The 27,308-nt window shown below is 33.1% G+C and overlaps 1 protein-coding gene across 3 annotated transcripts; it reads left to right on the top strand.

Moving 5' to 3' along the window:
- Window positions 1-154: 154 nt before the first annotated feature.
- On the top strand, window positions 155-26,993 carry LOC145724880 (putative ATP-dependent RNA helicase TDRD12). 3 transcript variants are annotated; one of them, XR_014177109.1, is made up of 24 exons: window positions 155-313; window positions 3,670-3,878; window positions 3,934-4,152; window positions 4,213-4,456; window positions 4,506-4,666; window positions 4,723-4,915; window positions 5,191-5,262; window positions 5,324-5,559; window positions 9,587-9,827; window positions 9,892-10,024; window positions 10,076-10,460; window positions 10,510-10,674; window positions 10,731-10,935; window positions 10,990-11,178; window positions 11,238-11,389; window positions 13,914-14,045; window positions 14,104-14,587; window positions 14,640-14,872; window positions 18,756-19,003; window positions 19,064-19,410; window positions 19,468-19,740; window positions 21,977-22,024; window positions 22,080-22,244; window positions 25,572-25,703. XR_014177109.1 is itself a non-coding variant. In XM_081973353.1 (23 exons), exons 2-23 carry the CDS (start codon window positions 3,708-3,710, stop codon window positions 25,909-25,911), a joined length of 5,091 nt encoding a protein of 1,696 aa, XP_081829479.1. In that variant the 5' UTR covers window positions 155-313; window positions 3,670-3,707; the 3' UTR covers window positions 25,912-26,993. The 3 variants fall into 3 exon arrangements, 2 of the variants coding, with proteins under 2 accessions (XP_081829479.1, XP_081829480.1); XM_081973353.1 differs by having other exon boundaries at window positions 21,977-22,244; window positions 25,572-26,993; XM_081973354.1 differs by lacking the exons at window positions 21,977-22,024; window positions 22,080-22,244; window positions 25,572-25,703 and having other exon boundaries at window positions 19,468-19,492; window positions 19,523-19,708.
- Window positions 26,994-27,308: the final 315 nt, after the last annotated feature.

Genomic DNA, 27,308 nt, shown 5'->3' with positions numbered 1-27,308 from the left:
TGTCGCAAATTAGTGTTAAAATCACATGGCACTTCTGTGCTACTCGCTAAAAGTGATCACGTGATACACGTTTTCAAAAAAATGACGAAAAAAACCTCTTAAATTTCACATTAAAAACTAACCTAACTTAATTCATAATCATAATTTTATTAACCTAACCTAAGATTTCTAAGAAGTTATTTTGAATTATGTTGAAATTATTTTTCCAGTATTTTCCTCGTTTTTCTATATTGGTTTCTAATAAAATCCTTAAAATACGAGCTAAAGACAGTGCAAAGATGCAAAACCAATTTCATAAACTGTAATTTGCTGGGTAAGTCAAGGAATACATTTTTCTTCTGTTTTTACATCTCTGTGAACAGTGAATACCTCATCAATTCAAGGAATAACAAATTTCTGTTTTGTGGGTAATATAGTTTGATTTGGTTTTTAGGATATAATTGCATGGATAATTACTTTAATTAACTAATATTATGCCAGAAATATATGTGCACATTAGCCTAAAGAACCACATACTGGCTAGTCAGCAAATGTGAAAGCTGAGAAGACTGTTTATGTTTACTTACATGAAAATATGTGCATCAAAACACTATATTAACTGCACTATTAACAGTGTTGCAATCAAAATCCTCTATAATATAATTTTTTGTCTTTATAGAATATGGTTGAGATTGAGAAAGTAGGTAGTGTTTTGTTAGTGTGATTTGAGGTAATGGCATTACCTACATGATTATCACAATACAGGGTTTTTTGGTGACATAAGTGTAGGTGAGTTTTTTCACTGCATGCCACTGGATATTTGTAAAGGAAAAAATGTTACCACCAATTTTGAGTACATAAAGAGTGTTTTTATTATACTACTCTCAAAACTCTCTATTTCTCAGTTGATTCATTACTGAGAAAACATATTGTCCACACAAAACACCACTTGTTACTTTTAACTCACACCATATGTTTTGTTTGTTTCCAAACAAACACTGACAACTGCTGTCTAACCTCCAACTGACAACTTTTTACAAACACAACCACAATTAATAGAGTTTTTGATTGGCATGTTTAGTGTAAATCTGGTGTATTGCCATACTGTTTCAATGACATTTGATACAGCAAGGTACAAATATATTAGTTTTGCACTAAACTTGCCTATCGAAAACACCATAACTCACTGATGGTCCTAGCCCAGCTGTTCATATAGGCTTCCATGGATTCAAGGGAATTTCCTTTTTTTTATTTTTTATTTATTTACTACAAACTCTACAGATATAAATATCCAATTACAGAGTAGGAAAAAGAAAAATCTACATTTGTTTTAACTACTGTCAATCTATACCTACTAGTAATTTAAACTAGTTAAATTAAATTAATTAATTTGTTCTTCTTTTAAATGAATTCAAGCCTACACTAAATATATCAATATTATCCTGAATTTGGTTATACTATATAGACTAATTCAGGAGTATTCATGAAATTGGCATTCTCTCAAACTTCAAAGTACGACATGTCTCTCTCTCTCAAACAAACAGCTGAACTATGACTTCTAGATTATAAATAATACCTAAAGTGTACCTAATAGTAATTAAGATACGGAGGGCAAAATTTCAGGTGGCGGTGCTTTATTTTTAACCATTTTATAAGCCGCGTGCAGCCTTCCTGACAAGATCTTGCCTCCATGGCTCTGGACAAGTCATTTCCTTGTAATGTAACCCTTCTTGTTGCCTGTTCGGCCATTTTCACACTAAACTCGTCTTGATTAGTCTTGATGATGCTATTTTCCAAATCCAAATGGAATTCATGTTGCTTCATAAGATCCAAACTCATGAGAACCAGATGATTGAATTCAAACTGTCCAAACTTGATTTTAGCTTCATGAATTCCCAATACAGGCATTGTTTCACCCCAGCTGTTTCCAATATAAACTGCTCTGGTATACTAAATCTGCAATGCTTTACTATGTCTGGTCTTACTATGGTGAAATAAGTTTCAACATTTTCTTCCGCAAACATTGCCATTCATTATCAAGCTTGTATTGTTCTCCTGAAGACGAGCTACCTTAATAACTGTAGGTGAAGCTTGATGGTGATTTCTGGTCAGATTTTGCATCTGATGAATATTGGCTTCTCTTTCCTGGTTCAACATTCCTGCAGTTTGGGATACTGATGTTGTATACCTATGTCCTTTTTCACTAAAGTTCCAGCATTCTAAGAATCGTGTAGACGGCCTTGTTCGATAATTTTGATTGGCTTGTATTCTCTTATTCCAGATTTCCTTGTTCTCCACTTTTCTGGGTTTATGGCATTGATGTCGTATATGCCCTTTTTCTCCACAAGTCCAACATTGCAAGGTTCTTGTAAATGAGCTTGTTTGAACATTTCGATTGTTCTGTAGTCTCCTATTTAACACTCCCATCAGTTCTTTTCAGAAGGCCTCTAACTGTTGCTTCTGATTGAAAGCTTGAGCGTTCTGGATTGGAATATCGGTTTCGGTATTCCGGCGTTCGGCTCTCAGCTTTAAACTCCAAGGCATCATGTAGAATTAGGCATCTGGCTAGTCGTATTGCTTGTTCTGTGTGCTACCATTCTTTGTCTAATGTCCTGGGATGCAGTTGGATAAGCCAGGTAAACTAAATAGGCAATGTCAGCTTTGTACTGCTGCAAGGTTTCTTGGCTTCTCTGGCTTCTGCTCGACAACTGTACCTCGTAAACTTGCTTCAGGTGCTTCTTTCCAAACCTCATCTCTAAGTGCTGGATCAAGTCGTCGCAGTTTTTATAATGACTATCATCTAGGGTCTGCAGAACTTCCAGGGCTTCTTCTCAAAGGAACAAAACTAAGGCAGTGGCTTTGTCGCTTAATGTCCAACTATTTACCTCTGCAGCAGCCTCAAACTGTTTTTTGTATACCTGCCACGAGGTCTTGCCGTCGAAAACCGAAGGTTTGATATTTGAGCAGCCATTAGTACTGGCGACTAAGGTTGGCTTTAAGGGCAACTTTTTCCTTCAAGGCTTCAATCTTCTTTTCTATTTTGGTCTTTATTTCATTCATTACTCGATCTAACTTCTCATCCTGTTCTTGGAACTGGTTCGTGAGTTTCGCCTCAAACTGATCTTGACTAATTTGAGCAGCTTTTTTCTCTTCAAACTCACGGTTTTGATTTTGGTGATTTGCTTTCATCTCCTTCATCATGTCCATAAGCTGTTTTACTGCGTCCTCCATTTTTGAGCTTTGTAATCGGGTACTCACAGGCATTCAATGGTTTCAATTTCTTGCAGAAATTACATTGATTAATGAAAATACGGGGTAAGACGTAATGAATTCAAACTATAGGAGGTAACACAAAATAACTAAAAGTCAATTTCATAACACTTTTTATAAGGATGTCAGAAAGTGCCCATTTTATGTGTGCTGTTACTTACACTGTTACATGCACTAATATCTATTATTTCTTGCATAAAAGGCGTTATTTAAGGGTCTAGTGTATTAGATTACCATCCAATATGGAATTATGTATAAAGTAACATATATTGTAATAACTTAAAATGAGATTTTCTGAGATGAATGTAAGACACAAACTGTCAGTTTTGAATTTTAAACAATATGGTACCTGCTATGAAAACAAACAACATGTCTGTTAAGCCTATTGCACTAACTTTGTTGTCTTCTGTTTTATTCCAGCATTTTCAACATAATCTGGCTACTACCATATTGGAAACATGGCAGGATCCGAGCAGGAGGTAGAGATCGTTGAATTCCTAGCACCGCATGTATTTTTCGTCGTTACCGAGCTTAATACTAATCGCAGGTCGAATGTACTTAAGCAACTGTCACACAGTATTAAACAGAAGCATAACGTGATTACAAATAACTGTTATGGAAACAATGAGGTGCTTGTTTGACGTATTTTAATGTCACACTTCTTAAACGCAATTTTTACTTTAGGTTGTTGCCATTTTACACAATGGCGAATTTGCTCGAGCCCAAGTGTTGGACAAGTTCAATAACAATAATTCTTCCTCCAGTTTCCTCTATTACTGTTGGCTAGTGGATCATGGAATTGTAACTAAAACTGCTACTTTATACTCCATACCCAAAGAAATACGTGACATTCCTCCAGTTTGTCAGACTGCCTCTTTGAACAATATTTGTTATTTGCGTGAAGTAATAATGGTTTTTGTCAATGTTTTAATTGATGTGACTAAAACCTTATTTTTATTCAAGGAATTAGAACTGGGGGTATCAGGAATAATTAAAAAAGTTCCCACCGTAATCCCTTCAGCGTCTGTTGTAGAGCGATGTTCGGAACTAATTTCCGACAATGATAAGATTCGTTTTCAAATTGAAGATAAGGTTAGTAACATTTTAATGGGCGACTTAATTCTTTATAAAAACGGTGAAACCAAATCTTTGCGTAACGTATTGTGCAGAGAAGGACTGGTGATTGTCAACGAAAAGTTTTTTGAAAGTAAGTTTTTCCAAAAATGTTTTAACTCCTATTGAGAGTGTTTTTTTAGATATAAAGTTTAGCGCCTTAGATTACATGAAAACGCACAATGCCGCTATGTTAAAGGGCTTCAAAACGTTTAAAAGGAAGACGAATTATAGGTCCGATTGCGATTCTTCGGCTAGTAAATCGGCCATTTCTGATTTAGAAGAGTTTGACGTAGAAACTATGGTAACATTATTTCCCACTTAATGATTTTTTTTATGTTTTTATTTTGAATTTTGCAGACACATTTAGAAAATGGTCGTCGGTCCAAATCTATGAACAAATCAAGCAACGATTCTTCTTTAACAGATACGAGTTGTGCTGAAGACACAGGCGACCCTAAAAATACTTCAACCCCGAAAACAATAAGTGCCTGGGAAAAAGCTAAGCAGCTTAAAGCTAAAAAATCCACCCAGAAAAGTGAAAATAAAGAAGGTACATTTTATTTACGTTAAATGTTAATTATTATTTTTTCTTACTAGTGGGTAACAATTCGTGTTTTTATGTTGATTTTTACACTTAATAAAGAAATGCCTTTATGTTAAATTGTTGAGTATTTTTTCATAGGTATGTTCGATTAATGTAACACTTTGTTAAATTCTAAAATGACTGACATACTTTATAATAGCGATTTAAATTTTTTTAGATGCAATAATGGGTTTATTAAAATTAAGAGAATATCAGGTGGTGAAGTTAATATTTAATTTCAGATTCTAGCAGGTTAAGTGCTGAAGTTAGTTCTCCGGAAAATCATCGGATTATGTCCACTGATTCTATTAAAGGTAATTTGCTTTTCATTTATACATTAATTTGTTGCTAATAATGTTTTAATGTAATTTTCAGATACCTTCCAATCACCTTTTGCCTCAATAACATCAATCCAATCTAACAGGACTGGACCTACCACTTTCTTTCCTGCCGGTATGGAAAATAGTTTAAATCCTGCTAAAAAAGATAAGACACCGTCAAAGACCAAAACACCAGCCGCTTACTCAAAAACTTCCGGTTCAGTCAAAACTAAGCGTTCGACCAAAAGAGTATGTAAAACTTCCACAGATGAGGATTGTCCTACAATTCAGGTAAGTTTCTAATCATTAAATTATTGTTAAATAACGAAAAATATCGAGACGGAAAAATTAAGACCTTTTCTTATAGAATCATCTACTTGTATACTGATTTTCAATAAGTTTTTTGTATTTCAACAGTGTACGGGTTGTCTCAGTTATTATTTAAGTTAGAGCAAGGCAATACGGTTTTTGCAAATTATGTGCTCGATTTTTGCCAAAAGATTGTTGGTGATCAAAAATGTCGTCTCCAACTTGATCACATATAGATACAGAGCGTTTTTAAATAGTTTTGGTAACCTTTTTGTATTTCCGTTAATTCATTAAGATATTGAAAAAGCAAAAAACGGATATTTATATGTAGTTAGGTTTGTTAAACCGTTTATGATAATAATAATAATAATAATATCTTTATTTAGCACTAGGCTTTACAATAAAACATCAAATGTTATAAAAACAAACAAAAAAAGAAATGTACTGTAATGCCCGGGAAAATATTAGCAATTTTCTTTCTGTTTATTTTTCAAAGTCAAAATTTAAATCAAAATTAAATTAGTACTTACGGAATTGGAGGCACATCTAAACAGTACTAGACACAACGCTTAAATGAAAAACTAGTTTGCAAGAAAAATCTGACTTCAAATCCTAAGCCAAATCTCTAAGAGATTTAATTGGCCAGCATCATTAATCCAGAAACGGGGATATATTTCTATTGGTAGGTGTTTCTAAGGAAAGGAATTTTTCTAAGTCATACTGTCGCCACAAATTCTCACCTTTTTGACCCCAAGCAAAAATGATTAATTGCCTGCAGTTGCAGAAAAAAATTCTTTGTGTTTTCACCTTTTGACCTGACGCATTTCTGCTCCCAGAATGACGTGAATTTCGTAGTATAAATATTTCACCCATTCTGCCAAACAGTCAACAAGTGTGAAAATTCGGTTGAAGTCCCAAAAGGGTCTAGTTCTAGTCATGTTCAGTAGTGCCAAAAATAAGTTCTACCTAAATTCTTAAGTGTGCAAGATTTGTGAAACTAAAGTGTTTGGAAAACCCTTCAAAATTCTCGTAAAGAAACCACGTATCCGCTTGACCTAAAGCCTGTCACTTCTACTAAACTCAACATGTCAAAAGGTACGTTAAAGCCAGAATTGCTAACTAGACCTAAGACTTTGGAACCGAACCGTACCTAGCTGAGTATTTATCTATGTTTTTGAAACCTCAATAAATTGGTCGTTATGTCATTTAGGGTATAGCGCTTGCCCCTCAAAAATAAGCTTGTAAGACCCAAAAGTTGGAATAAGGCATTTTTGGGCCATTACAATACAATCAAAATTAAAAGTAGCGCAATACAAGCATTATTACTAATTTTTTAATATCAATAAATCAGTACAGTCTTTTATTTCTGCTGTTTATCTTCTGGCAGCATATTAAAATTATGTCTCTCTTTATCTGGTCCATTTCCCTTAGAAGGGATTTATATTGATTTAAGGGATTTAGTATGATGCTCCTGTAGCAGTATTTATGGTATTTTGCACCTTTTGCCACTTCGTTCTATTCTGGGCCATGTTTACAGTTTGATGAAGGCCTTGGCCGATTAGATCTTTCGTTTGGTCCACCCATCTCTTGGGTGACCTTCCGCGCGGACGCTTTCCATAGATATTTCCATAAAATTATGTAATCCTCTATACAGTGTGTCCCAAATTGGTTCTACATGTATTGGGATCTCTGTAACCTTAAAGGTACGCGTCCACTAATCGGTATCGGAACGGACGGTACGCATCGTCGGGATCGGATTTTTTTTGTGTACTGCGTTTACTATCACGGATTATCGGAATCGGTAATTTCCGATGACGATAGGTGAACGCAGTTGTATTTGATTCTATGTAGTTGATTGGAATTGCGATTCGTCCGATGCGTACCGTCCGTGCCGATACCGATTAGTGGACGCGTACCTTAAGAGCTACAAAGTCGGTTAAATGGGGAAAGTTTTAGAGAATTTTATGTAATAACTTATTTCCGGTTTCCAAATTAAATTATCTTTCTCCGTTTTCCGGAAAATTGCGAAAACGTCAGAGGCTGCATTTTACAGTCATCCATCATTTTAACCAGAGAAAAAAAGCTGAATTTAAAAATGCAAAGATTCAAGATGGCGCCCATATGAAAAAACAAAGCTGATGATGGTTTCGGAAAATCTAAACGTCGGATTCCAATCCGGATTCCCATCTTGTAGAGGAGAAAAAGTGGCTGTGACGTTGTGTCAGTCATTTTCATTTGTCTCTTCAAATAAAAACGTTTTTCCAAAATTTCGCTTTTTTTCAGATAGTTCCAGAAGTTGTTAAAATGTTGTAATTTTTAAAACGATAAAAAATTTCGAAATTCGCATCTTTGCCCTAATTTAACCGACCCCCTTCAAATAACCGAGATCCCCATGGTTAAGCTCGTAAAACTGACACCCTGTATCTTACAACACTGTTGTTGAGTTGTAGTACATTTTTGTGCCTAGAAGTAGACGTTGTTTGTATTCTATAGTTTTAAACCCTGTGGATGACAAAAACATAGGGTTGAAACGTTGGCATTAGATTTGCGAACAACTTAATAAAACTTAAATAATAACAGACCGATGCATAGTATATTCGTGATTATCCGTTATCATTATTGCTTCTTTCTATTTCACCCTGCATTTTCCTTAATTTACATTATTACTATTTTCAGAAAGATTAATTCTTAAGCTTTGTTGTTTTTCCTGTCGTTGTTAGTTAGTCTTCTTTATTTCTAATTATGGTCACAATACACTTCCTGTAACTACAAAAAACATACATGAAAACACAAAAAGAAACAGCGTTATTTTAAGATGAGCGTACACCTAATAGTCTCTTACATAATCCCTGATACAATATGGCTCTAAGTTAATTAACATCTGTTTTACCTTTCTTTTAAAAAGTTTCTCATTTCTTTCTAATTTTAAATCATTTTGTAATGTATTAAAAAGCTTCAAACAGGCATAATATGGATTTTTTTCGGTTATAGTTAATCTGTGTATCAGATAATTTACATTTACGCTTCGAGTGTTATAACTATGATGTACCTCCAGATCAAACATACTTTTGTTTTTGAAAAAGAAAACTATACATTCATAAATATATAGTCCCCACACCGACAGAATGCCATTAGCTTTGAAAACCCCCCTGCAGCTCTCCCTGTATCCCATTTTCTTGACTATTCTAAGTGCTTGTTTTTGTAAAACAAAATTTTTTTCCATTAAGCTATTAGAACCCCAAAATATTATCCCATACTTGAGCACAGATTCAAAGTTTGCGTAATATAGGATTTTTAATGTTCTTTCATTCATGTATTTTGCAGTAACTCGTATGCCATAGCAAACTGAACTAAGCCTTTTGTTTAACTCTAAAATATGATTTGACCAGTTTAGGAATTCATCCAAATGAATTCCAAGAAATTTGGTATGTTCTACGAGCTCTGTATTTGATTGTCCAAAAGTTAGTGTTCCAGGTTTTTCAATTTTAAATTGTTTTGTTCTAAAGAGTAGAACCTTTGTTTTATTATTATTAAGTAATAATCTGTTACTTTTAAACCAATCTTGTGCTCTGCAAAATAAGTTTTCTCCCGATAGTAGCTTTCTACATTTCTTCCCCCTGTCAATAAATTCGTATCATCGGCATAACACGTCACATGCTCATTTTCTGAAAGCAGAATGTTGCTCAGGTCATTAAGAAATACAATGAATAAAATAGGTCCCAATATGCTTCCCTGTGCAATTCCAATTTTATTTTCCTTCAGACTTGAGAAATAATTCTGTCCATTTTTTAATATTTTAACTTTTGTTAAAAGTTTTTAAGATATTACTTTAAAGGCACTTAATAAATTTTAATAACAAACTCGAAGGTTTTTAGTGTCTGAAATGTTAGCTGTAGCCGATATTCTAGCTTGGTTTATTCAGGTATATTCAGTAAAACTTGTTGGTGCTTATTTATATTTTCTTTTACGTTTTTTATTTTTCGGCGCTATATTATATTAATTTGTTTAGATCCCGGCACAATCTGATGATACAACAAGCGAATCTCAATCGGCGAAAAAGCAAAATTCTCATGAACAGGACGATTCGAGTTCGTCTGAGACAGTTCCCATTTATACCAAACAGGATTTTTGCCGGGAATTTGGCGGATGCACTTGTGTGCAGTGCAGAATGGTTTTGGAGGACGACGATTGGGATTCTTCAATTCAATTCGATCTTTCTCATGAGGAAGCTGCTAAGTCCAAGCTTAAAGGTTTTTATATTGTCTGCAAGAAAACGTACATATAAGTTTTATTTCATATTGAATTTTGGTATAGGTATGATCATAAAGCCTCCAAAGTTATTAAAACCTGAAAACAATGGAGATAATAAAATCGACATTTTATCCATCGGTTATAACGGAATGCAGTCAATGGAGAAAAAACTTTGCTCTAAAGTTCTCGTTCATGGGTACTTTTGACAAAACGCAAACTAAACTTAAACTAATTATCCCCTTTTTAGAGAATCCATTCCTAGCCCTATTCGTTACGTATCAAAAGTGAACATTCACTCGGAAATTCATACTAATTTATCGAAACTAAATTACAAAGAGTCTAAAAGGATTCAGCATTACGCTTTTCCCTCGATTACTCGCAACCAAAACGTTTTCCTGGTTAACGAGAAGAAAACTGGGAAAACGATGGCCTATTTACCCATAGTTACTTCGTTTGTAATCGAAAAAGAAGAACGATACACCAGTTTGCTTAAAATGGGTGGCGGTCCTTTAGTTATTATACTTTGCAGTAACTCGAAAAAATGTGAAGAAGTTTACTTGTTAAGTAAACTGATACTGGACAGACATCAAAGGAAATGTTCTCTGGTTACTTATCCTGGATATGGCAACATTGTAAGATATATTACTTTACATTATGGGTTAGTAAATTAATTATTTATAGAGTAACATTGATATTTTAATAACAATGCCTCTGATACTGTCAACGTTAATTTCCAAACGGGCTGTTAACTTTAAACGTTTATGTCATTTGGTACTCGAAGACGCCGACGTAATGTTAAAGTCCCATAATGACGTAATAATGAAATTTTTATCTTACGGGGATCAGGTAAGTTTTGAACCAGTTTGCATAAATTGAAACTAGTCTAAAAAGCCGCCGTTCAGGTTTTAGAACACCGCAACTGTCCAAAATCCATCCAACTAATAATGTGCGCCCAACATTGGACACCAGAAATAGAAAACATTTTACTAAAACTTAATAAAGTGCCTTTAATCTGCATTGCGGACTATTTAGAAGCCTCTTTGTACGGCAAAACCAAACTAACCATCAAATTCTTGGAAACTGGATGCAAATCGCAATCCGTGTTTTGTAAGTGTGCATCACATTTTGAATACTAACTTCTAAAACATTATCGCACTCCAGCAATACTGAAAGACTCCTATAAATTCACCAAATGCGTTATTATATGTGATCCGACCGAACTGGAGGAAGTTCAAGTGTTTTTGACTTTAAAAGGAATCGATTGCACTTGTTTCGCTAGTGGTAACGTCGAGGAAGACAACTTGTTCTTGGAAGCTGTGTGGAATAATTCACCACCTGGAAAATATTCAGGTTAGTGTCAATTATTGTCGTTACGAAGACTGTGGTGTCACATTAACTATTATTTCTAGTATTGCTGTGTACAGATGACGTTTTCAATATGTTAACTGTGACCAGCGCCAGTATTTTAATTCATTATTGTTTACCGCATAATTGGTCACAGTTCAAGAGGCGATTCAGTTGTTTACTTGAAAATCTTCCCAGTCCACTAAATAAAAATCAGGTAAGTTTTATGTCATCTTTTCTGCATTTTTTGTTTTTTTTTTTTCAATTCGAGGAATTAGAAAATTTGAGGTTGTTTGCATTATTATAATAGTAGCTGTGACATAACTTTTGCACCGTTACTATGACGAAATTTTGACATACAGGGTTTTTACTGGAAACCTCCTTTTTTCGGCTTCCCTGTATGTAATTAAAAAAACTGAAATAGCCATTTGAGGTAATTTAAAAAGTTGACTCCAAAAATGATTACCAAAATATTCCTAAAATAAAACAGCTGCAGCTAATAATCGTGTTTTTCTAATGGATCCCCCTGTATATTTAAATATTTCCGGAATGTGCTCAAAATTCTGCAAATATTTTGTATGTTTGTGTTTTTGAAATATTGGCTATTAGACATTTTTTTTACAAACCTTGTATATTATATCTGTAGGTCAATGTTGCCAGGGCTACCGTTAAAACGGTACATCTACCATTTTTGTGTGTCTTCTACCGTTCTCCTGTGTTTTTATATAATCTGCCGTTTTTAATAACACTGCCGTTATGTGGGTTCTTAATGTACTTCAAATCAGTCATTTTCTTACTTTATGTTGGTTTTACAGGCGATTTTGGCCTTGATTCATCCTGTTTTTGGCAGTTAGAATTTTGACACCACTTTCCTCTCTGACTGTACCAAATTTTGTAGTGATTTTGCAGGTTATTAAATAGGAAATTTAATGACAATTCTAAAAATGTACTTAAAACCGTCATTTTCTTACTCCAAGTGGGTTTTACAGACATGTTTGTCCCTGACAGTCATTTCAAACTGTGTTGCTAGCAGTTCAAACTTTGACACAATTAGGTCAAAGTTGCCCAATTTAAAGCTGAACCAAACGCCCTTTTAAAAATTCCGATTTTCCGAGTATTTTCGAAGATATCCGAAAAAAACTGAAAATGTGTTATTTCGGTTTTTTTACATTATTAGTAACATTATTTGAATAGATATTTCAAATCTAAAAGCACCTTTTCATTGTCACTTTCCGATGATGGTTCGTCAAGTCAAAGTTGCATAGATAACATATTCTGGGGCCACTACTCTTTATAATTTACATGAATGATCTGAATTCTATAGCAAAAGAAAAAGAAAAAATTGTCAACTTTGCAGATGACACAAATTTACTTGTAGGTCAGGAGGAAATCAGCACTTTAATTTAGTCTGGAAGAGATCTGTTTATTAGGACTTCTGAGTGATTTAAAAAAATAAATTAGCTTTAAACATGGAAAAAACAAATGTAATTATTTTTTCAACAAAACAAGGTAAATTTAACAAACCTAATGAAATACACCTTTTCACTGACAGGAGCCAATTACTAGCCAAGAACACAACATTTTTGGGAGTGCAGATTGATGAATTTCTAGATTGGTCTGTCCAATTATGAAGTATGGAATTATGTTTTGGGGTAGAAATACTTCAATACAGAATGTATTTGTAATTCAAAAAATGGCAACTAGATTAATGTTCAAAATGAAATACAGAGATTCATGTAGATTCATCTTTAAAAAACATAAAACAATGACAGTTTATGCAATTTATATATATGAGTGCCTCATCTTTCTTAAAAAGATCCAAAACCCATTTAACATCAATGTCACAATCATATCATAACACAATACAAAAAAATGCAAACTGTCCAAAACATAGATTAACGCTCACTAAGAAGAATGCAAAATATATGTGTATTCGTCTATTTAACAACCTACCATAGACGCTTAAAACATTGAGGGGCAAAAGTTTCAAAAAAGAAGTAAAAAATTTACTAATTGAATTAGAACCCTTCACCATAGATGATTATTCCTGTAAAGGAAGAACGGTTATATAAATTTTGCTTATTCTCTGAAATCTGTATTTAGTAAGAAATCGCTGAAAATGTATACTATAAGTATCTTTAAGTACTACATAGTTCATTGTTAACCATTTCTTTTGTATTAGTTGATAATGTACAATGTACTATATCCTAATCACAATTTGAAATAAAGACTGTTATTATTATTATTATTTTTGGGCCATTCTGGTTGTGATGTTATAATGGACCTTACATTGTACCGTACGTCGTTACTCAATTCTTATTTTTTTCTTTGACGTAATCATTACTAATGTAATGATTACAAGAAAAAAAAACTTAAATGACGGATGAACAGAACAAAAATTAGTTACTTTATTACACCTCAATGGTTTATTTCAGTTTTTCTAATTACATCCAGGAAAACCCATCAAAATTATCCAGAGGATCAGCGGTAAGAAGAGAAAACGATTGTAAATCAGTGATCTGTTTGCGGGTCAAGATGTGACAGTTGGTCACAAACTGGCAAACAAACAAACTAATAGAATTGGTAATAAAACCTGTCAATTTTCTATAATTACAGTCTTACCTATTTCGTTGAAGAGACTGCTGTAAAATAAACTGGTTACGTTTTTGTACAGTCTGTATTATTCAATTCGTAAAATACTCTGACGCTGGTTTTTAATTGTAACTAATTTACTATTTTAGAAGAAGATGTCTGTGTGCAGCTTTGTATTCATCGACGAAAACTGCGAACCAAACATGTCCAAATTCAGCAACTTTCTCAAAGTTTCTGGTATCGAAACTCAACTTCCAGACAAAATAAAAACATTCTTTCAGGTAGATTGAAACCACAAAGTAAACCAAAATATGGGTTGTATATAAAAAAATATTTTAGGCAATATCCTCACAGGACGAAGAAGACAAAATCACAAAAAGAATCGAGCTTTGTCCAACCGTTAAAATTTTGGGAAAGTGTGAATCGTCAAATTGCAACAAACGTCACGTCATAAACGACAAGTTGGACGCTAATGCGCATGATTTACCTCAAAACGGCTCGATTAAATTCAAAATAATCAAAATGACCGGGGCCGCTTCTTGTTCCATTAAACTTTTCGAAAACTTTGATTTGGATGGCCGAAGCGTCCGCAAATTTGAAAATCATATAATGACAATAGAGGATCGACCCTACAAGTTTGCGTCAGGTCCAAAACTGGGTCATTTGTACTTGATTAATGAAGAGGAAAAGTATTTAAGGTGTAAAGTAGTGGAAAGTGGCGATCCGTTATTGGTTTATCTCATCGATGAAGGAATTTACCGGAAAGTCTCCGGAAAAGACCTTTTTAAAATGCCAGAAAGTCTTAAACTGATTCCACCTCAAAGTAAATGGAAAATTTTGTATGTGACTGTGTTTTTATTGTTTTTTTTTTTCAGGTTTTGAAGTGTATTTAGCCAATATTCGTCCACCTTATGACGATAGTTCTTATTGCAAATTGGCGCATTCAAAGTCGCAATTTTTGATTGACAGTAACTGTCCTAACGCCGTTATGACTGGTACTGTGGTACTGCAATTAGGTGACAATCTTTGGATCGACGATGTTTATGAATGTCGCGAAATGTATGACAAAACATTGCCTTCCATTGGTTTCCAGTTTACACGAGCATTGGTAAGATTTTGTATCATTATTTTATGCAATTTAAAAATTGCTTCTGTTTGGTTTGTGGTATTTATTAGCTATTAGAAGCAACTCAGAGTAGTTTGAACTAATGCGATTAAGTCATCATCATCATCAGGTAGACTATAAATATTTGCTTAAAGTTGGTTGTTTTTATTGGCAATACGATTTTATCATGGTTTTTTCACTTTATTTAGATAATTTACTTACTTTTTAATAGAGCAACTTTACAAAAACTTATATCAAAACTAAACGCAATCGCACATTTTTTTGTTTGTTGTAAGGAAGGACAATAAAGTCTCAGGAGTTCGTAACGGTAATATACAAGGTGGTCCAGTTTTAAGTGTGAATAATTCGATAGCCATTCAAAAAATAAGTTGACTTGCATTATGTCATTTTTCTGAAAAATGTTTCTTAAGGAAGATACAGTCCAAATTACAATTAAAAAAATCGTTTTATCGTGTAATACTGAACATTCAAGACTTGTGAGAGTCCAAATTTGTACTAAATAGTCTAAAAACTTGCTATTTTCTACTAGGAATAGTCTTATAATTTGTTTTCTCAGTCTGCCATCCTGGTGAGCCATCCGAGTATCTAAAACTGGATTTTTTACTACTAAAAATAATCTAAAAGTTGACTTTTAGGGCTAGAACTCACTTTACTAGGATTAAAAAGACTCCCAAAGTCTATTTTCAGGACTTTAATTGGTGTACAACTCAATTTTCTGGACTGGAACAAGTCTAGAAGTAAATTACATTTTCGGACTATTTCATTTCTAAAAATTAGTTCTCAAGACTAATATCGTAGCATTTGGTACCAAAATGTTTTATTTTTATTACTGAAGAAACTTAACTTTTGGAAATAGTCTTAAATTCGATTTTTCAGTCTTAAAAAGCACTAAAAACAGTCTGAATTTCTTAGAGATGCTACAATTTATTGCACCTATGAGTGTAGAAGTCAATTTACTGGTGAAGTAGCTTGAAATGACATTTTCAAGACTATGGACATTGTACAAACTGGCTTTTAAGAAATATTCGAATTTTTAGCACTGAGGTGTCTAGAAGTCGATTGGATAGTGACAAAGTTTGAAATGCCATTTTAAGTCTATGAAGAATGTAAAAATTGTTTTTTAAATTTGCTATGTCAATAACTTGGTGAAGATGTCTTGAAACTCCAAGCTGAAAGCAGTTTTGAAGCACTAAAAATAGTCCAGAATTCTAAGAAAATGAAAAGCAAAGTAAAAAGCACAAAAAGTTAGTTTTTAAGACAATTTTCATGAATCTAATGTCAAAATATGGAAATTTGTCTTCAAATTTTAAAAACTTACTTCGAATCCAAATTTTAAGCTTATGATGTCACATTTCATTAGTTCAGAGTCACATTTTGGTGTTCCAGTAAATTTTTAAGGTTTAAATGTATAGATTTGTAGTAAAAAATTCTAGAAAAAGTAGTTTTTTATGTCTACAAGTCAATTTTTAATATGAAAGTCTCCCGATTTGCATGAAAACTGGTTACAAACGCAATTTTTAAGCTTCTGAAATCATATTTTATTTTTTCTAAGTCAATTTTCAAAACTAAAGTCTTTCAGTTTGTCTGGAAACTATGAAAACTGCCTACAATGAATTTTTTTAAGCTTCCAAGACAATTTTTAAGTTGGGTTGGGTTAGTTTTGGGTCTTTGAACGTAATAATTGAATTATCTCATAAACGAAGTTTCAAATCAGAATTTTACAATAAGAGATAATTTCTTTTTCATCATGAACAATGAAATTAAAATAAACTGTAATTTTTGAAAAATCTTCCAAAACCAACTTTTAGTAAACGTCATTCATAATGACTATTAATTTCATAAGTGCTTGTTTGATCAAAATTGCTCCAACGGTCTGGCAGTTATGACAAAAAACTGATTTTTAAAACAGAATTTTGAAGGACTGTATTTTCCTTTTTTCAGGGAAGCATTTTTCAGGAAAATGACATAATGCATGTCAACTTATTTTTTAATTGTCTATGAGTTGGTGAATTATTGACATTTGAAACTGGACCACCCTGTAGTAACCCACTGTTTTTATCCAGGCTTTGAAACCAAGCAGAATAGGCTCATGGCAAAATGTTTGACGCGTAGCATTAAATTGTTCTTCAGAACTTTGCGTTTAGTTTTAATGAATAATATTTTAAAGGTATTTTCAAGAAGAGTACTTTAGGGTGGCAATTTAAAGTTAGTTCAGAGCTTTAATGATTGTATTTATAAGCGTTATGTGCTGGTGGGCCGTTCCCGCATTTAAAGTAAATCGTAATATTTGCAAATGGTTCTTATACAGCCATATCTCAAAAAAAAAAAATAATAATAATTTGTCTTGAAACACATTACGATATAAGGGCTACTTAATATTAATTATGTTTTGTTTTATTTTTTATTGTTTCCATGGTCTACTATTGTTTAAAAAAAAAATAGAATTTTTTCTTTTGTTTCAAGAAAACCTTTAACTTAAATAATAACCAAGATATCCTGCAATCCCAACGAACACACTTTTGAAGCGTTATATTTTGGTGTTCCTAATAATTTACCCATTCAACAATTTATAGTCATTGTGTGAGACAAAATAAGGTTTTTATCTGTGGACGCTAGGGCTACCCGTAAATATTTATAACACAAGAATGATTTGTTTAAAAAATAGGAATGAAATGAGGACAGCAGGTGTAAAAAGAGATGATTTGGCTGAAAAGGTTTGAAGTTGTGTTAAAAAATTTACTTAGAATGAAAAGTAGGAATACAAATTTACAGAATATTTACATCATATATATATTTAAAATAATGTTTACATCAAAGTAAATTTCAGAAACACAAGAAAAATAGGGAATTATAATATTACAATTTCGATTAAAAGATACCACTGAATCAGAGTCACTTGAACCACTATCTGATGTCATTGTTCCAATCAATAATTAGGTGTAGCACCTCCTCAGTAATAATTTTGGTATACCACTCACTGATTAGTTTTTTAGTATGATTAATACAGCTTTTCCAGTTTTCTGGAGTAATTTGATCTAGGACTTCTGTCCACATTGCCAAAACATTTTCATCTGAATAACCATCTCTTCCAATGTGGTTGTCATAATAGTGACAACATGTGATGATAATTTAGTGATTCGGAAAATGTTTGTTCAAGTAATTTCTCACTGCCAATGAGAAACAAGCTAAGGCTCCATCTTCCAAGAAAATTACAAATTGCAATCATGTGTGGCACCGAATATTTTAATTGCGAATATCTCGAAAACCGTTGATCTTAGGGATACCAACTAAATATACCTTTTTTGCTAAGCAAATATTGGATAACAGATACTCGAATTTTAGTGGTCACTTCCCTTTACCAGAAAAAAGTTGAGGGATTTTAAAGTAAATTTTGCCCTCTATAACCTGGTTTAAAACTGAGTAGAAAATCAAATTTATCACCCTCGAAAACGTTCGAATACCTAATTTTAGCAAGAAACTCCAAGTGGATCGCGAGTTGTTTGAAAAAGTGCAATTTAGACAACCATTTCTTATGGGACACCCTGTAGTTGTTAATTCCTGCTACATTTTCCACCTGTAGTGGTCGCATAACAATATTTTTTCTCTGGCAGAATCAAAGTATTGTAAAAATTGATTATAAAAAGATCTATGTTAAAAACTCTTAAATAATACTTGACAACTCTGTATGATTATAAATATCAATTTTTTGACACAAGTCCATTTAGTTGAATTGTAATCTGTTGCTACTATTATTTGTGGTCGTCCACCCTGTAGCATTGCCAACTTTTTACGAAGTTTTAAAAAATACACCAAGTATAAGTGGTTGTCGAGATGATTTTGGGATTATAAACTGTCGTCATTGTAGGTGGACCAGGGAATAGCAGTAAAAAATACCGAAGTAATTAAAAACCTATACAAACTCTGCGAACAAGCTAACATTCAACTACCCACTTACAAAATTAACCGACCTTCTACCAGACGTGTTACTCAAGAAGAATTGCAGATGCAACCAAATTGGGCGTTTTTACATTCGGCTGATATCCACGAAGTTACTTTCACCAACGCCTTCACTCCACACGATTTTTACGTCAGACAGAATAAATTCAGTAAACAGTGAGTCTGCTATTTTGGAAAAAAGGCGGTTTTATAATAATTAGCTACTTCTAACATTAGGTTACAACTACTTGAAGATGACATACAAAAAGCGATACGTAAGCCATTTTATCCCGCATTAAAGCAGTATGAAGTGGGAAAATGCTGCTTGGTGAAGGATAAAGTGAACGGACAGTACGCCAGAGGTTTAATTCTGAATGTTACTAATAACAATGCTGAAATACTTTGCGTAGACTACGGGGATGTAGTGGAAGAGGAATGCGAATCTCTAAAATATATTAGTAACGAGCTGATCGAAAAATTGCCCTTTCAAAGTATCCAATGCTCGTTGCATGGAATTCGACCAGTTGACAATGAATGGAGTGATGCTTCAGTTGATTTACTCTATACAATGGCTTTTGAAGAAGGTATATAACTGACCTTTTTGGACAAGCTTCCTGTAGTTTAGTGTGAGTGTGTTTTAGGTAGGAATGATTTGAAGCCTCTGTATGTTAAAGTGGTTGATAAACAGCCAAATGAAGTGGTAAAACGGCAGTTTTCGTATTTGGTTATTCTTAAAGATAGTGCGGGAAGGCAAACGCTGATTAACCAGTTACTTGTCGACTGTGGATTTGCTTTATCAAATGGGGAGGAGTTGCAAGACTTTGATTTGCCGAAAGTATTGTCTGAAAGCGACGATGAAATTGAAGAACTTTCGGTATTAAATGGCAAAGTAGAATTGGAGGATGACAATAATAGTAAGTAAAATTGCAAGTTTATGATTATGTAAATTGATAATTTGAAAAGTGCTTTGTTTCATAATTAATTAATTAAATAGATATTTATTTTTAAGCGTCACAAACGTCAGATTTACAGCAATGCATTTTTTATCGATTATTTCCCTCATTGTACTAGCAGCCAATAGAATTCAATGAACCTTTCTAGTTCGACCAATGAGAGCCGTTATATACTGAATAAATCCCTAGTTGCTAAAATTTTACACTGAATAAACACCTCCTACCTTTTTCGAATAGGTTTTTTTGAAGAACATTTGATATTAAACGAAACGGGATTTAGACACATATAAAATTTAAGCTATTTTCTTCAATATTAACAATTAATAAATCACTATAACGTAGTTTCCATTAAAAAATTACATAAATTAAAATATTATGACGTCTGATTGTCAATCTGAAATGTAAACAAAAATATACATGGCTGAACGAAAATCTGTCGTCTGCTGGGGTGAGTTCAATATTATCATTAATTTCATCACGTTTAGTTTAGTATTTGTGTTCTAACTAAGGTGTTTTCTTGTTAATAAACTAAAATGTGAGTTTTCAGGAAATAATCTTGACATATACCCCTCTGCGTTCACGTTTTATCACGTAAAATGTGCATTAGTAGGTTTTTTGCAAAATTTTTTTTTAGGCAAATGGTTTCGACTAAATAATTCTTTGGAAAAAATCATTTTCCAAGCAAAATTTTGCAAAAATCACCTATGCACAGTTTACCCGATAAAACTTGAACGTCTCGCGATATAACCTATGATTATTTCCTTCCTATCAATTTTGACCAATCGCTATCAAGAATTAGTATAACAAATGTAAATTTTAAGTGGAAAAATCACTTAACAACTGTCAACTTAGTTGTCAGCAGTTTTTCCGGAAAAAAATTCGAAAAAATTGCTCACTCCTCACAGCAACATAAAGAATAGTGTTATCCTTTCTAGATTGAAAGTTATTGTTATTATTAATTACTGTTCTTATTGTTTTAATTAAAATAAAATGTTTATTTAACTCAGGAAATAATCTTACCAAATATCCCGTCTCGTATCCCGTGCATCTAATTTTTCCCGTGGAAAAATTGGAATACTCGTTTCTAAGTAATTTGTTTTAACAAATAGCATGAGCGACAGTGGTTTAAAAATCATTCGAGTCGAAAACTCGTTTTTTCCGAATTTTTCCGGAAAAATTAAATGCACTAGGGATATTACCCCCGAAAATTCACAGAAAACCAGTCGTAGTTCAATTGAACTGTGATTGTACCGGGTGTCTCATTATAAACGGCCCTTTAGCTTTTTAGTTTATGATTTTAGAAAAAAAAGGTTTATTGTAGAATTTATTCCAAAGATTTGCACGCAACTTACTTGAATTATACAGGATGTCCCATAAAGTGTAAATAATAATCTGACGTCACCATTTATTGCGTCACTGCTACTGCCGCTGGGATGGAGAGTACCTAAACTTTTTTTTTCTAGGACCACACATCCTATTGCCCAAATTCTAGATTTGTAGCATCAAATTTCACAAAAAAATCTTCCAAATGGTTCCAAAATATGTAGAATCTGGATATAGTTATAGTTATTTAGGTATTTAGACTTAGATACTTTTTAAAATAAAGGTAAGAATTTCGAAAGTAATATTAAAGTGACTTAATGAGTTCAGGATGCGCCGTTAGTCCCTCTGGAGCAACATGAATGTTATGATGATAAATTTTTTTAAATAATGCCGAATTGAATTCTATTTAGACTGACAATTGCCTTTTTAACATCTTATTTATTTTGTAGCTAAACTTTCAATTTTAGGAAATTTACAGCGCGATTCTTGGCTTTCAAATATCCATTAATCTCATTTTCTCGATATTTAAGGTTAGGAACGAGATTTTGAAAAACTGTTTTTACTGACCTATTTGATTTTGGCTAAGGAACAGTCTTATTGGGTCACCCGGTACAGTTTCCTATAGAGCGGCGTATAAGTATCGTTTATACGAACAGAACGCGCGTAAAAAGTATCAAGAAAATTCTAGAGTTATCTACAACTTTAGATGATTAAGGGTCCGATTGCACATTTAAGGGTACCCTAGGCTAGGTTTTAATTTGACTGTGATATTTTGCACATGATCTTTCACAGTCAAATCACAACTTAGCCTTGGTGAATCTTAGAATGCTCTCAATTACGTTGGAGCAATCATTAATTACCAAACTTGTTGCAGTTGAACCGCTAGATGATTTCGAATGTGAAATACTCGATATGGGAAATTTTTTGAAAGCTCTAGATTTACCATTCCGGGAAATTACAAAACCCAACGACAAAGAGGAAGCGCGAACATTGCCGCAAATTAAAGCGGCACCAAAAGTGGACTATTTAACACCCGAACTTTACTGGTCCCAAACCGATGACACTTTAAAACTGCACATCAAAGTGTCTGACGTAGTCAACCCTAAAATTTTCATTAAACACAATCGACAGTTTAACTTTAGGTAAGTCAAAAATACACACTGTACAGGATGTCTCAAATTCGATGGTTTTATGGGGGTTATCTCTAAAAGTAGCTAAAGTAGTAATTTTTGAGTTACGGGTTAAGAATCCCCCTCGTATTTGCTTAATTATTAGCTACGCAGCGCGTTTTCCAATCCGTTTTTTTTTTCTCAACATTTTTTTAGGAGGGTTTGAACCAGACATTTGTTTTAAATGGGACACTCTATATATTTTTGCAAATTTGGAATAAGCAAGAAATTGAACCTTTTCAAAAATATACTATAACACTATGGAGTTAAATTAAAAAACAACGTAGAAATTTTATATTGTAATTTGCATAATTTGACAGTTGGCCTAAAGAAGGCTCTTTAGAGTACCTAGATGGCACAAACTGTCACTTTTGAATTTCCCACAATAACAATAATAATAATCAAATGTTAAATATACAGGGTGGTCCAGTTTTAAATGTCAATAATTCACCAATCCATAGCCAATTAAAAAATAAGTTGACATTCATTATGTCATTTTCCTGAAAAGTGCTTCATAAGGAAAATAAAATCTTTCAAATTTCTGTTTAAAAAATCGGTTTTTTGTCATAACTGTCAGACCGTTGGAGCAATATTGATCAAATTTGGAACAAGCACTTTATTACACGTTATTACGGTCAAAGACCCAAAACTAACCCAACCCAACTTAAAAATTGGTTTTGAAAAGTGAATTAGAAAAGATAAACATTTCAGAAGCTTAAAAATTGTGTTTGTAACCAGTTTTCATGCAAATCGAGAGACTTTAATACTAAAAATTTACTTGTAGACATAAAAACTACTTTTTCAAGAATTTGTTACTACAAAAAAAAAAAAAAAAAAAACCTTTAAAATTGACCCAAAATGTAACTGAACTAATGAAAAGTGACATCAGAAGCTTAAAATTTGCATTTGAAGTAAGTTTTCATAATTTGGAGACAAATTTCAATATTTTAGTCTTGAAAATAGTCTTAGATGCAGGACATTAACATTAGATTCATGAAAATTGTCTTGAAAACGAACTTTTCGTTCTTTTTACTTTGCTTTTCATTTTCTTCGAATTCTGGACTATTTTTAGTGCTTCAAAACTGCTTTCAGCTCGGAAAATCGAGTTTTAAGACTATCTTCACCAAGTTATTGACATAGCAAACTTAAAAAACAATTTTTACATTCTTCATAGACTTAAAATAGCATTCCAAGCTTTGTCACTATTAAATCGACTTCTAGACACCTCAGTGCTAAAAATTCGGGTATTTCTTAATAAACTAGACAATTTTTAGTGTTTTAAGGCTGTTTTCAGTGCCTCAAAGCGAGTTTCAAGACTATCTTTACAAAGTTTTTGACTTATCAGGCCTAAAAGCCAGTGTGTCCACTGACCATAGTCTTGAAAATGTTATTTCAAGCTTCTTCACTATTAAATTGACTTCTACACTCATAGGTGTAATAAATTGTAGCACCTCTAAGAAATTCAGACTGTTTTTAGTGCTTTTTCAGTCTGAAAAATCGAATTTAAGACTATTTCCAAAAGTCAAGTTTCTTCAGTAATAAAAGTAAAAAATGTTGGTACCAAATGCTACAATAATAGTCTTGAGAACTAATTTTTAGAAATAAAATAGTCCGAAAATTTAATTTACTTCTTGACTTGTTGAAAGTTGAAGAAAATTCAGTTGTACACCAATTAAAGTCTTGAAAATATACTTTTGGACTCTCTTTAGTCCTAGTAAGGTCAGTTCTAACATTAAAAGTCAACTTTTATACTATTTTTAGTAGTAAAAAATGAGTTTCATGCACAATACAATCTTTGTCTTGATTTCCGGACTTTTTTTAGTTCTTGAATGCCAGTTTCAGACACTCAACCAGGATGGCAGTCTGAGAAAGTGAATCATAAGACCATTCCTAAAAGTAAAAAGCAAGTTTTTAGACTATTCAGTACAAATTTGGACTTTTACAAGTCTTGACTGTTCAGTTTTAAACTATAAAACGATTTTTTAAATCGAAATTTGGAGGACTGTATCTTCTTAGGAAACGTTTTTCAGAAAAATGACATAATGCAAGTCAACTTATTTTTTGATTAGCTATCAAATGGTGAATTATTGACACTTAAAACTGGACCACCCTGTATAATAGAACAATAATAATAATAATAAAAAATTGCAATGACAAAGTATCAATAAATTTAAATTATCTCATCAAATAAGCTTACAGCAAAGAAATAAAAAACGTTTTACTGAAATTTTGTATTTTTTCGGATATTTCTGGAAGTAATCGGATTTTTTTAAATGTTAATACGGCATAAGATTGATCTCCAAATTCCGCTACTTTGCCTCTATTTACCCAACTCTGTATCTCTTACCGTTTTCGAGATTTTGGCACCTCAAATTGCCATATTCAAATTGTCTCTAGCTCAGAAACGGGGGCAGCTGTGAAAGGTACTATTACTCCATCGTTCCTTTCACAAAGATCCGAACAGATTCGCGAAAACCGCATTGCTAGTTTTGGAAATACCCTGGAAAACCATCAAATTGGAGACACCCTGTATGTAGAGCTCGAATCAGCTAAGAAAAGGCCACAGGCGTCATCAAACGATGATGTCACGATCTCTGTACGTCTCGCTTTAAATATTGCTGCTCTCGTTACTTTCCAAGTTGTTGCAGCCAGTCAGTGGCGTGCTATTATTTTATCAGTAAAATGAAACATTTTCGTCGTTTTTAATAAAGAAAATAAAAGACAACAAGTTTTTCAAAGGAATGGAAACTCCTTCTGCTTCTTTCTTCATAAATTGTAAGACGTTACTGACGATTTCACGGCCTTGGCTGTATATGATTCTCTTCCTTTCTTTCCAACCTTTTTGAAAGACATTTTGACAAAATAACGTTTTTTATTCATAACACTATGTGAACTTCAACTGCGACCATCAACAATACAACCAAAACACCAGACTAAAACGGAACCTAACCTAACCCCCTAAGTCTCCCTGTCCGCCACTACATTTTTTTAAACTTGGCAACACCGTTTAGAGTGCCGGCTAGTAAAAGCATATAAAAAGGTCCAAATGTACCTGGCCCCTGCCGCATCTGTTTTAATTGTGTCCAAGTAAAAACCGTACTACGTTGCCAAGTGGCTTTTTGACCGCTTAACAATATATTTTCGGGAATATTTTAATAGGACGCCTCTGATTATATCTAATGCGACGGCAACTGTAGAAGGAGAAAGAAATAGTTTTAAAAACTGCGTCATTGATGATGCGGTGGCCTTTTCTCATCTGATTCGAGCTCTACATATACTTATGTGTTTTTTTTTATACAGCACAGAGAAGAACGGTAAAAAATATCAGCTGCAACTGATACTGTTTGCCAAAATTAGCACCACTCTTCAGTACACTATTCTAGGACCGCAAGTTTCTGTTACGATTAAAAAGCTGAAAGCCGAAGAGTGGCCTAGATTGTTGCACCAGCAAAACCGAGTTCGAAAGATTTATTACGACTTTTCCAGTGTAAAAGTGAAGGACGACGACACTCGAAAGCTGCCTTTGCAGCTTAATATTGTCGATTCCAGTTCGGATGAGGAGGAGAATGAAACGCCTTACTTTGTTTGTTCGGATTTGGATTCTGCCGACGATTTTGACATTCCAAATGACGAAGTTTAAGATATTTAGTGGTTTGTTCAGTTTTTTATTCTGTGTCGTTTTACTGAAGAAAGCCAAACATAGCGTCTAGGTAAGTTGCAGTTGTATTTTTATTTGGCACGCCAGTCAGATGGGTCTTGCAATTATTATATATTTTTTTTATAATTATTACTTTTATTATTATATTTTTATGTTTAGTTGTAACTTTGTACTGATACTTTTTATTATCAGACTCTGAAAAACGTTTACTAAAACAAAAAGACTAGAAAGAAACGTATTACTATTAGGTTAATACCTTGTCTTTGATAGTAACATGATAGTTGTTGTTATAAAATTTATGCTGGTAGTTGTCGTATTCTGACATTTTATTTAAAGCGCACTGGAAAAATGTCAATGTGTTTTAACCGATTTTAGCTGCAACTTGAGCTCATATTGTAGCATAAAATCAGCAGATAAAATCATTCCATATAGGATAGTAAACACACCAAACTCTTGGTTTTTATGCGAGAAATAATACGTTTTTGTTAGCGCACAGGAAAACCCACCAGTTGAAAACAGCGCACCGAAAATGGGCACAGAAGTCAGAAACGGTTAAAGTTAGGTATACGAAATGTATACATGGATTTATTCCAAATTTAATGTTCTTTTATTACAAACCATAAAACACCAATGAATCCATTTAAAAAAAGAACTTTTGGCAGTGTTTCTATCTGTCCAACTAAAATGTAAATATTTACCACTCTGTAGGTTTTTTTTATTATTTTCTGTCTCTGGGCTATTCAACCATGTAGTATTGTCTTAACTGAAGACAAAAGGTCACATCAGCAATCCTTTCAAAACTTAAAAATTTAATTAATGTTTAGGCTACCGATTTGCTTGACAAATCCACCATTTTTATGAAATATGTAAGAAACGGTGCAAGATAGGTCTAGACAAGTATTAACAGAGAAACAGAGTGTTCCATTTGAAAATCCAAAATTGGTGCTTTTTCCGACTGATCTGGCAACATCGCAAAGTCCAAAATATTTTCGATAGAGAGTTTTGGCCCAACCTAGCCTACACTCCCAATTTCCACTAAAAATATTTAGTCGTTCTTTAGATATTTCTAATATACCATCAGCGTGAATCACCATGTATATAACCGTTTTATAAAATGTATAAGTAGTTCTACAGGGTGGTCCAGTTTTAAGTGTCAATAATTCACCATTTGCCAATCAAAAAATAAGTTGACTTGCATTGTGTCATTTTTCTGAAAAACATTTCCTAAGGAAGATACCGTCCTCCAAATTTCAATTTAAAAAATCGTTTTATAGTTTAAAACTGAACATTCAAGACTTGTGAAAGTCCAAATTTGTACTGAATAGTCTAGAAACTTGCTTTTTACTACTAGGAATGGTCTTATGATTCGCTTTCTCAGA

Source organism: Ips typographus, linkage group LG2 (genome assembly GCF_016097725.1).
Source record: "Ips typographus isolate SLU linkage group LG2, UJ_Ityp_2.0, whole genome shotgun sequence".
In the NCBI taxonomy this organism is placed as follows: Eukaryota; Metazoa; Arthropoda; class Insecta; order Coleoptera; family Curculionidae; genus Ips; species Ips typographus.
Note: the sequence above shows the minus strand (reverse complement) of the source record. Positions and strands in the feature narration are given on the sequence as shown.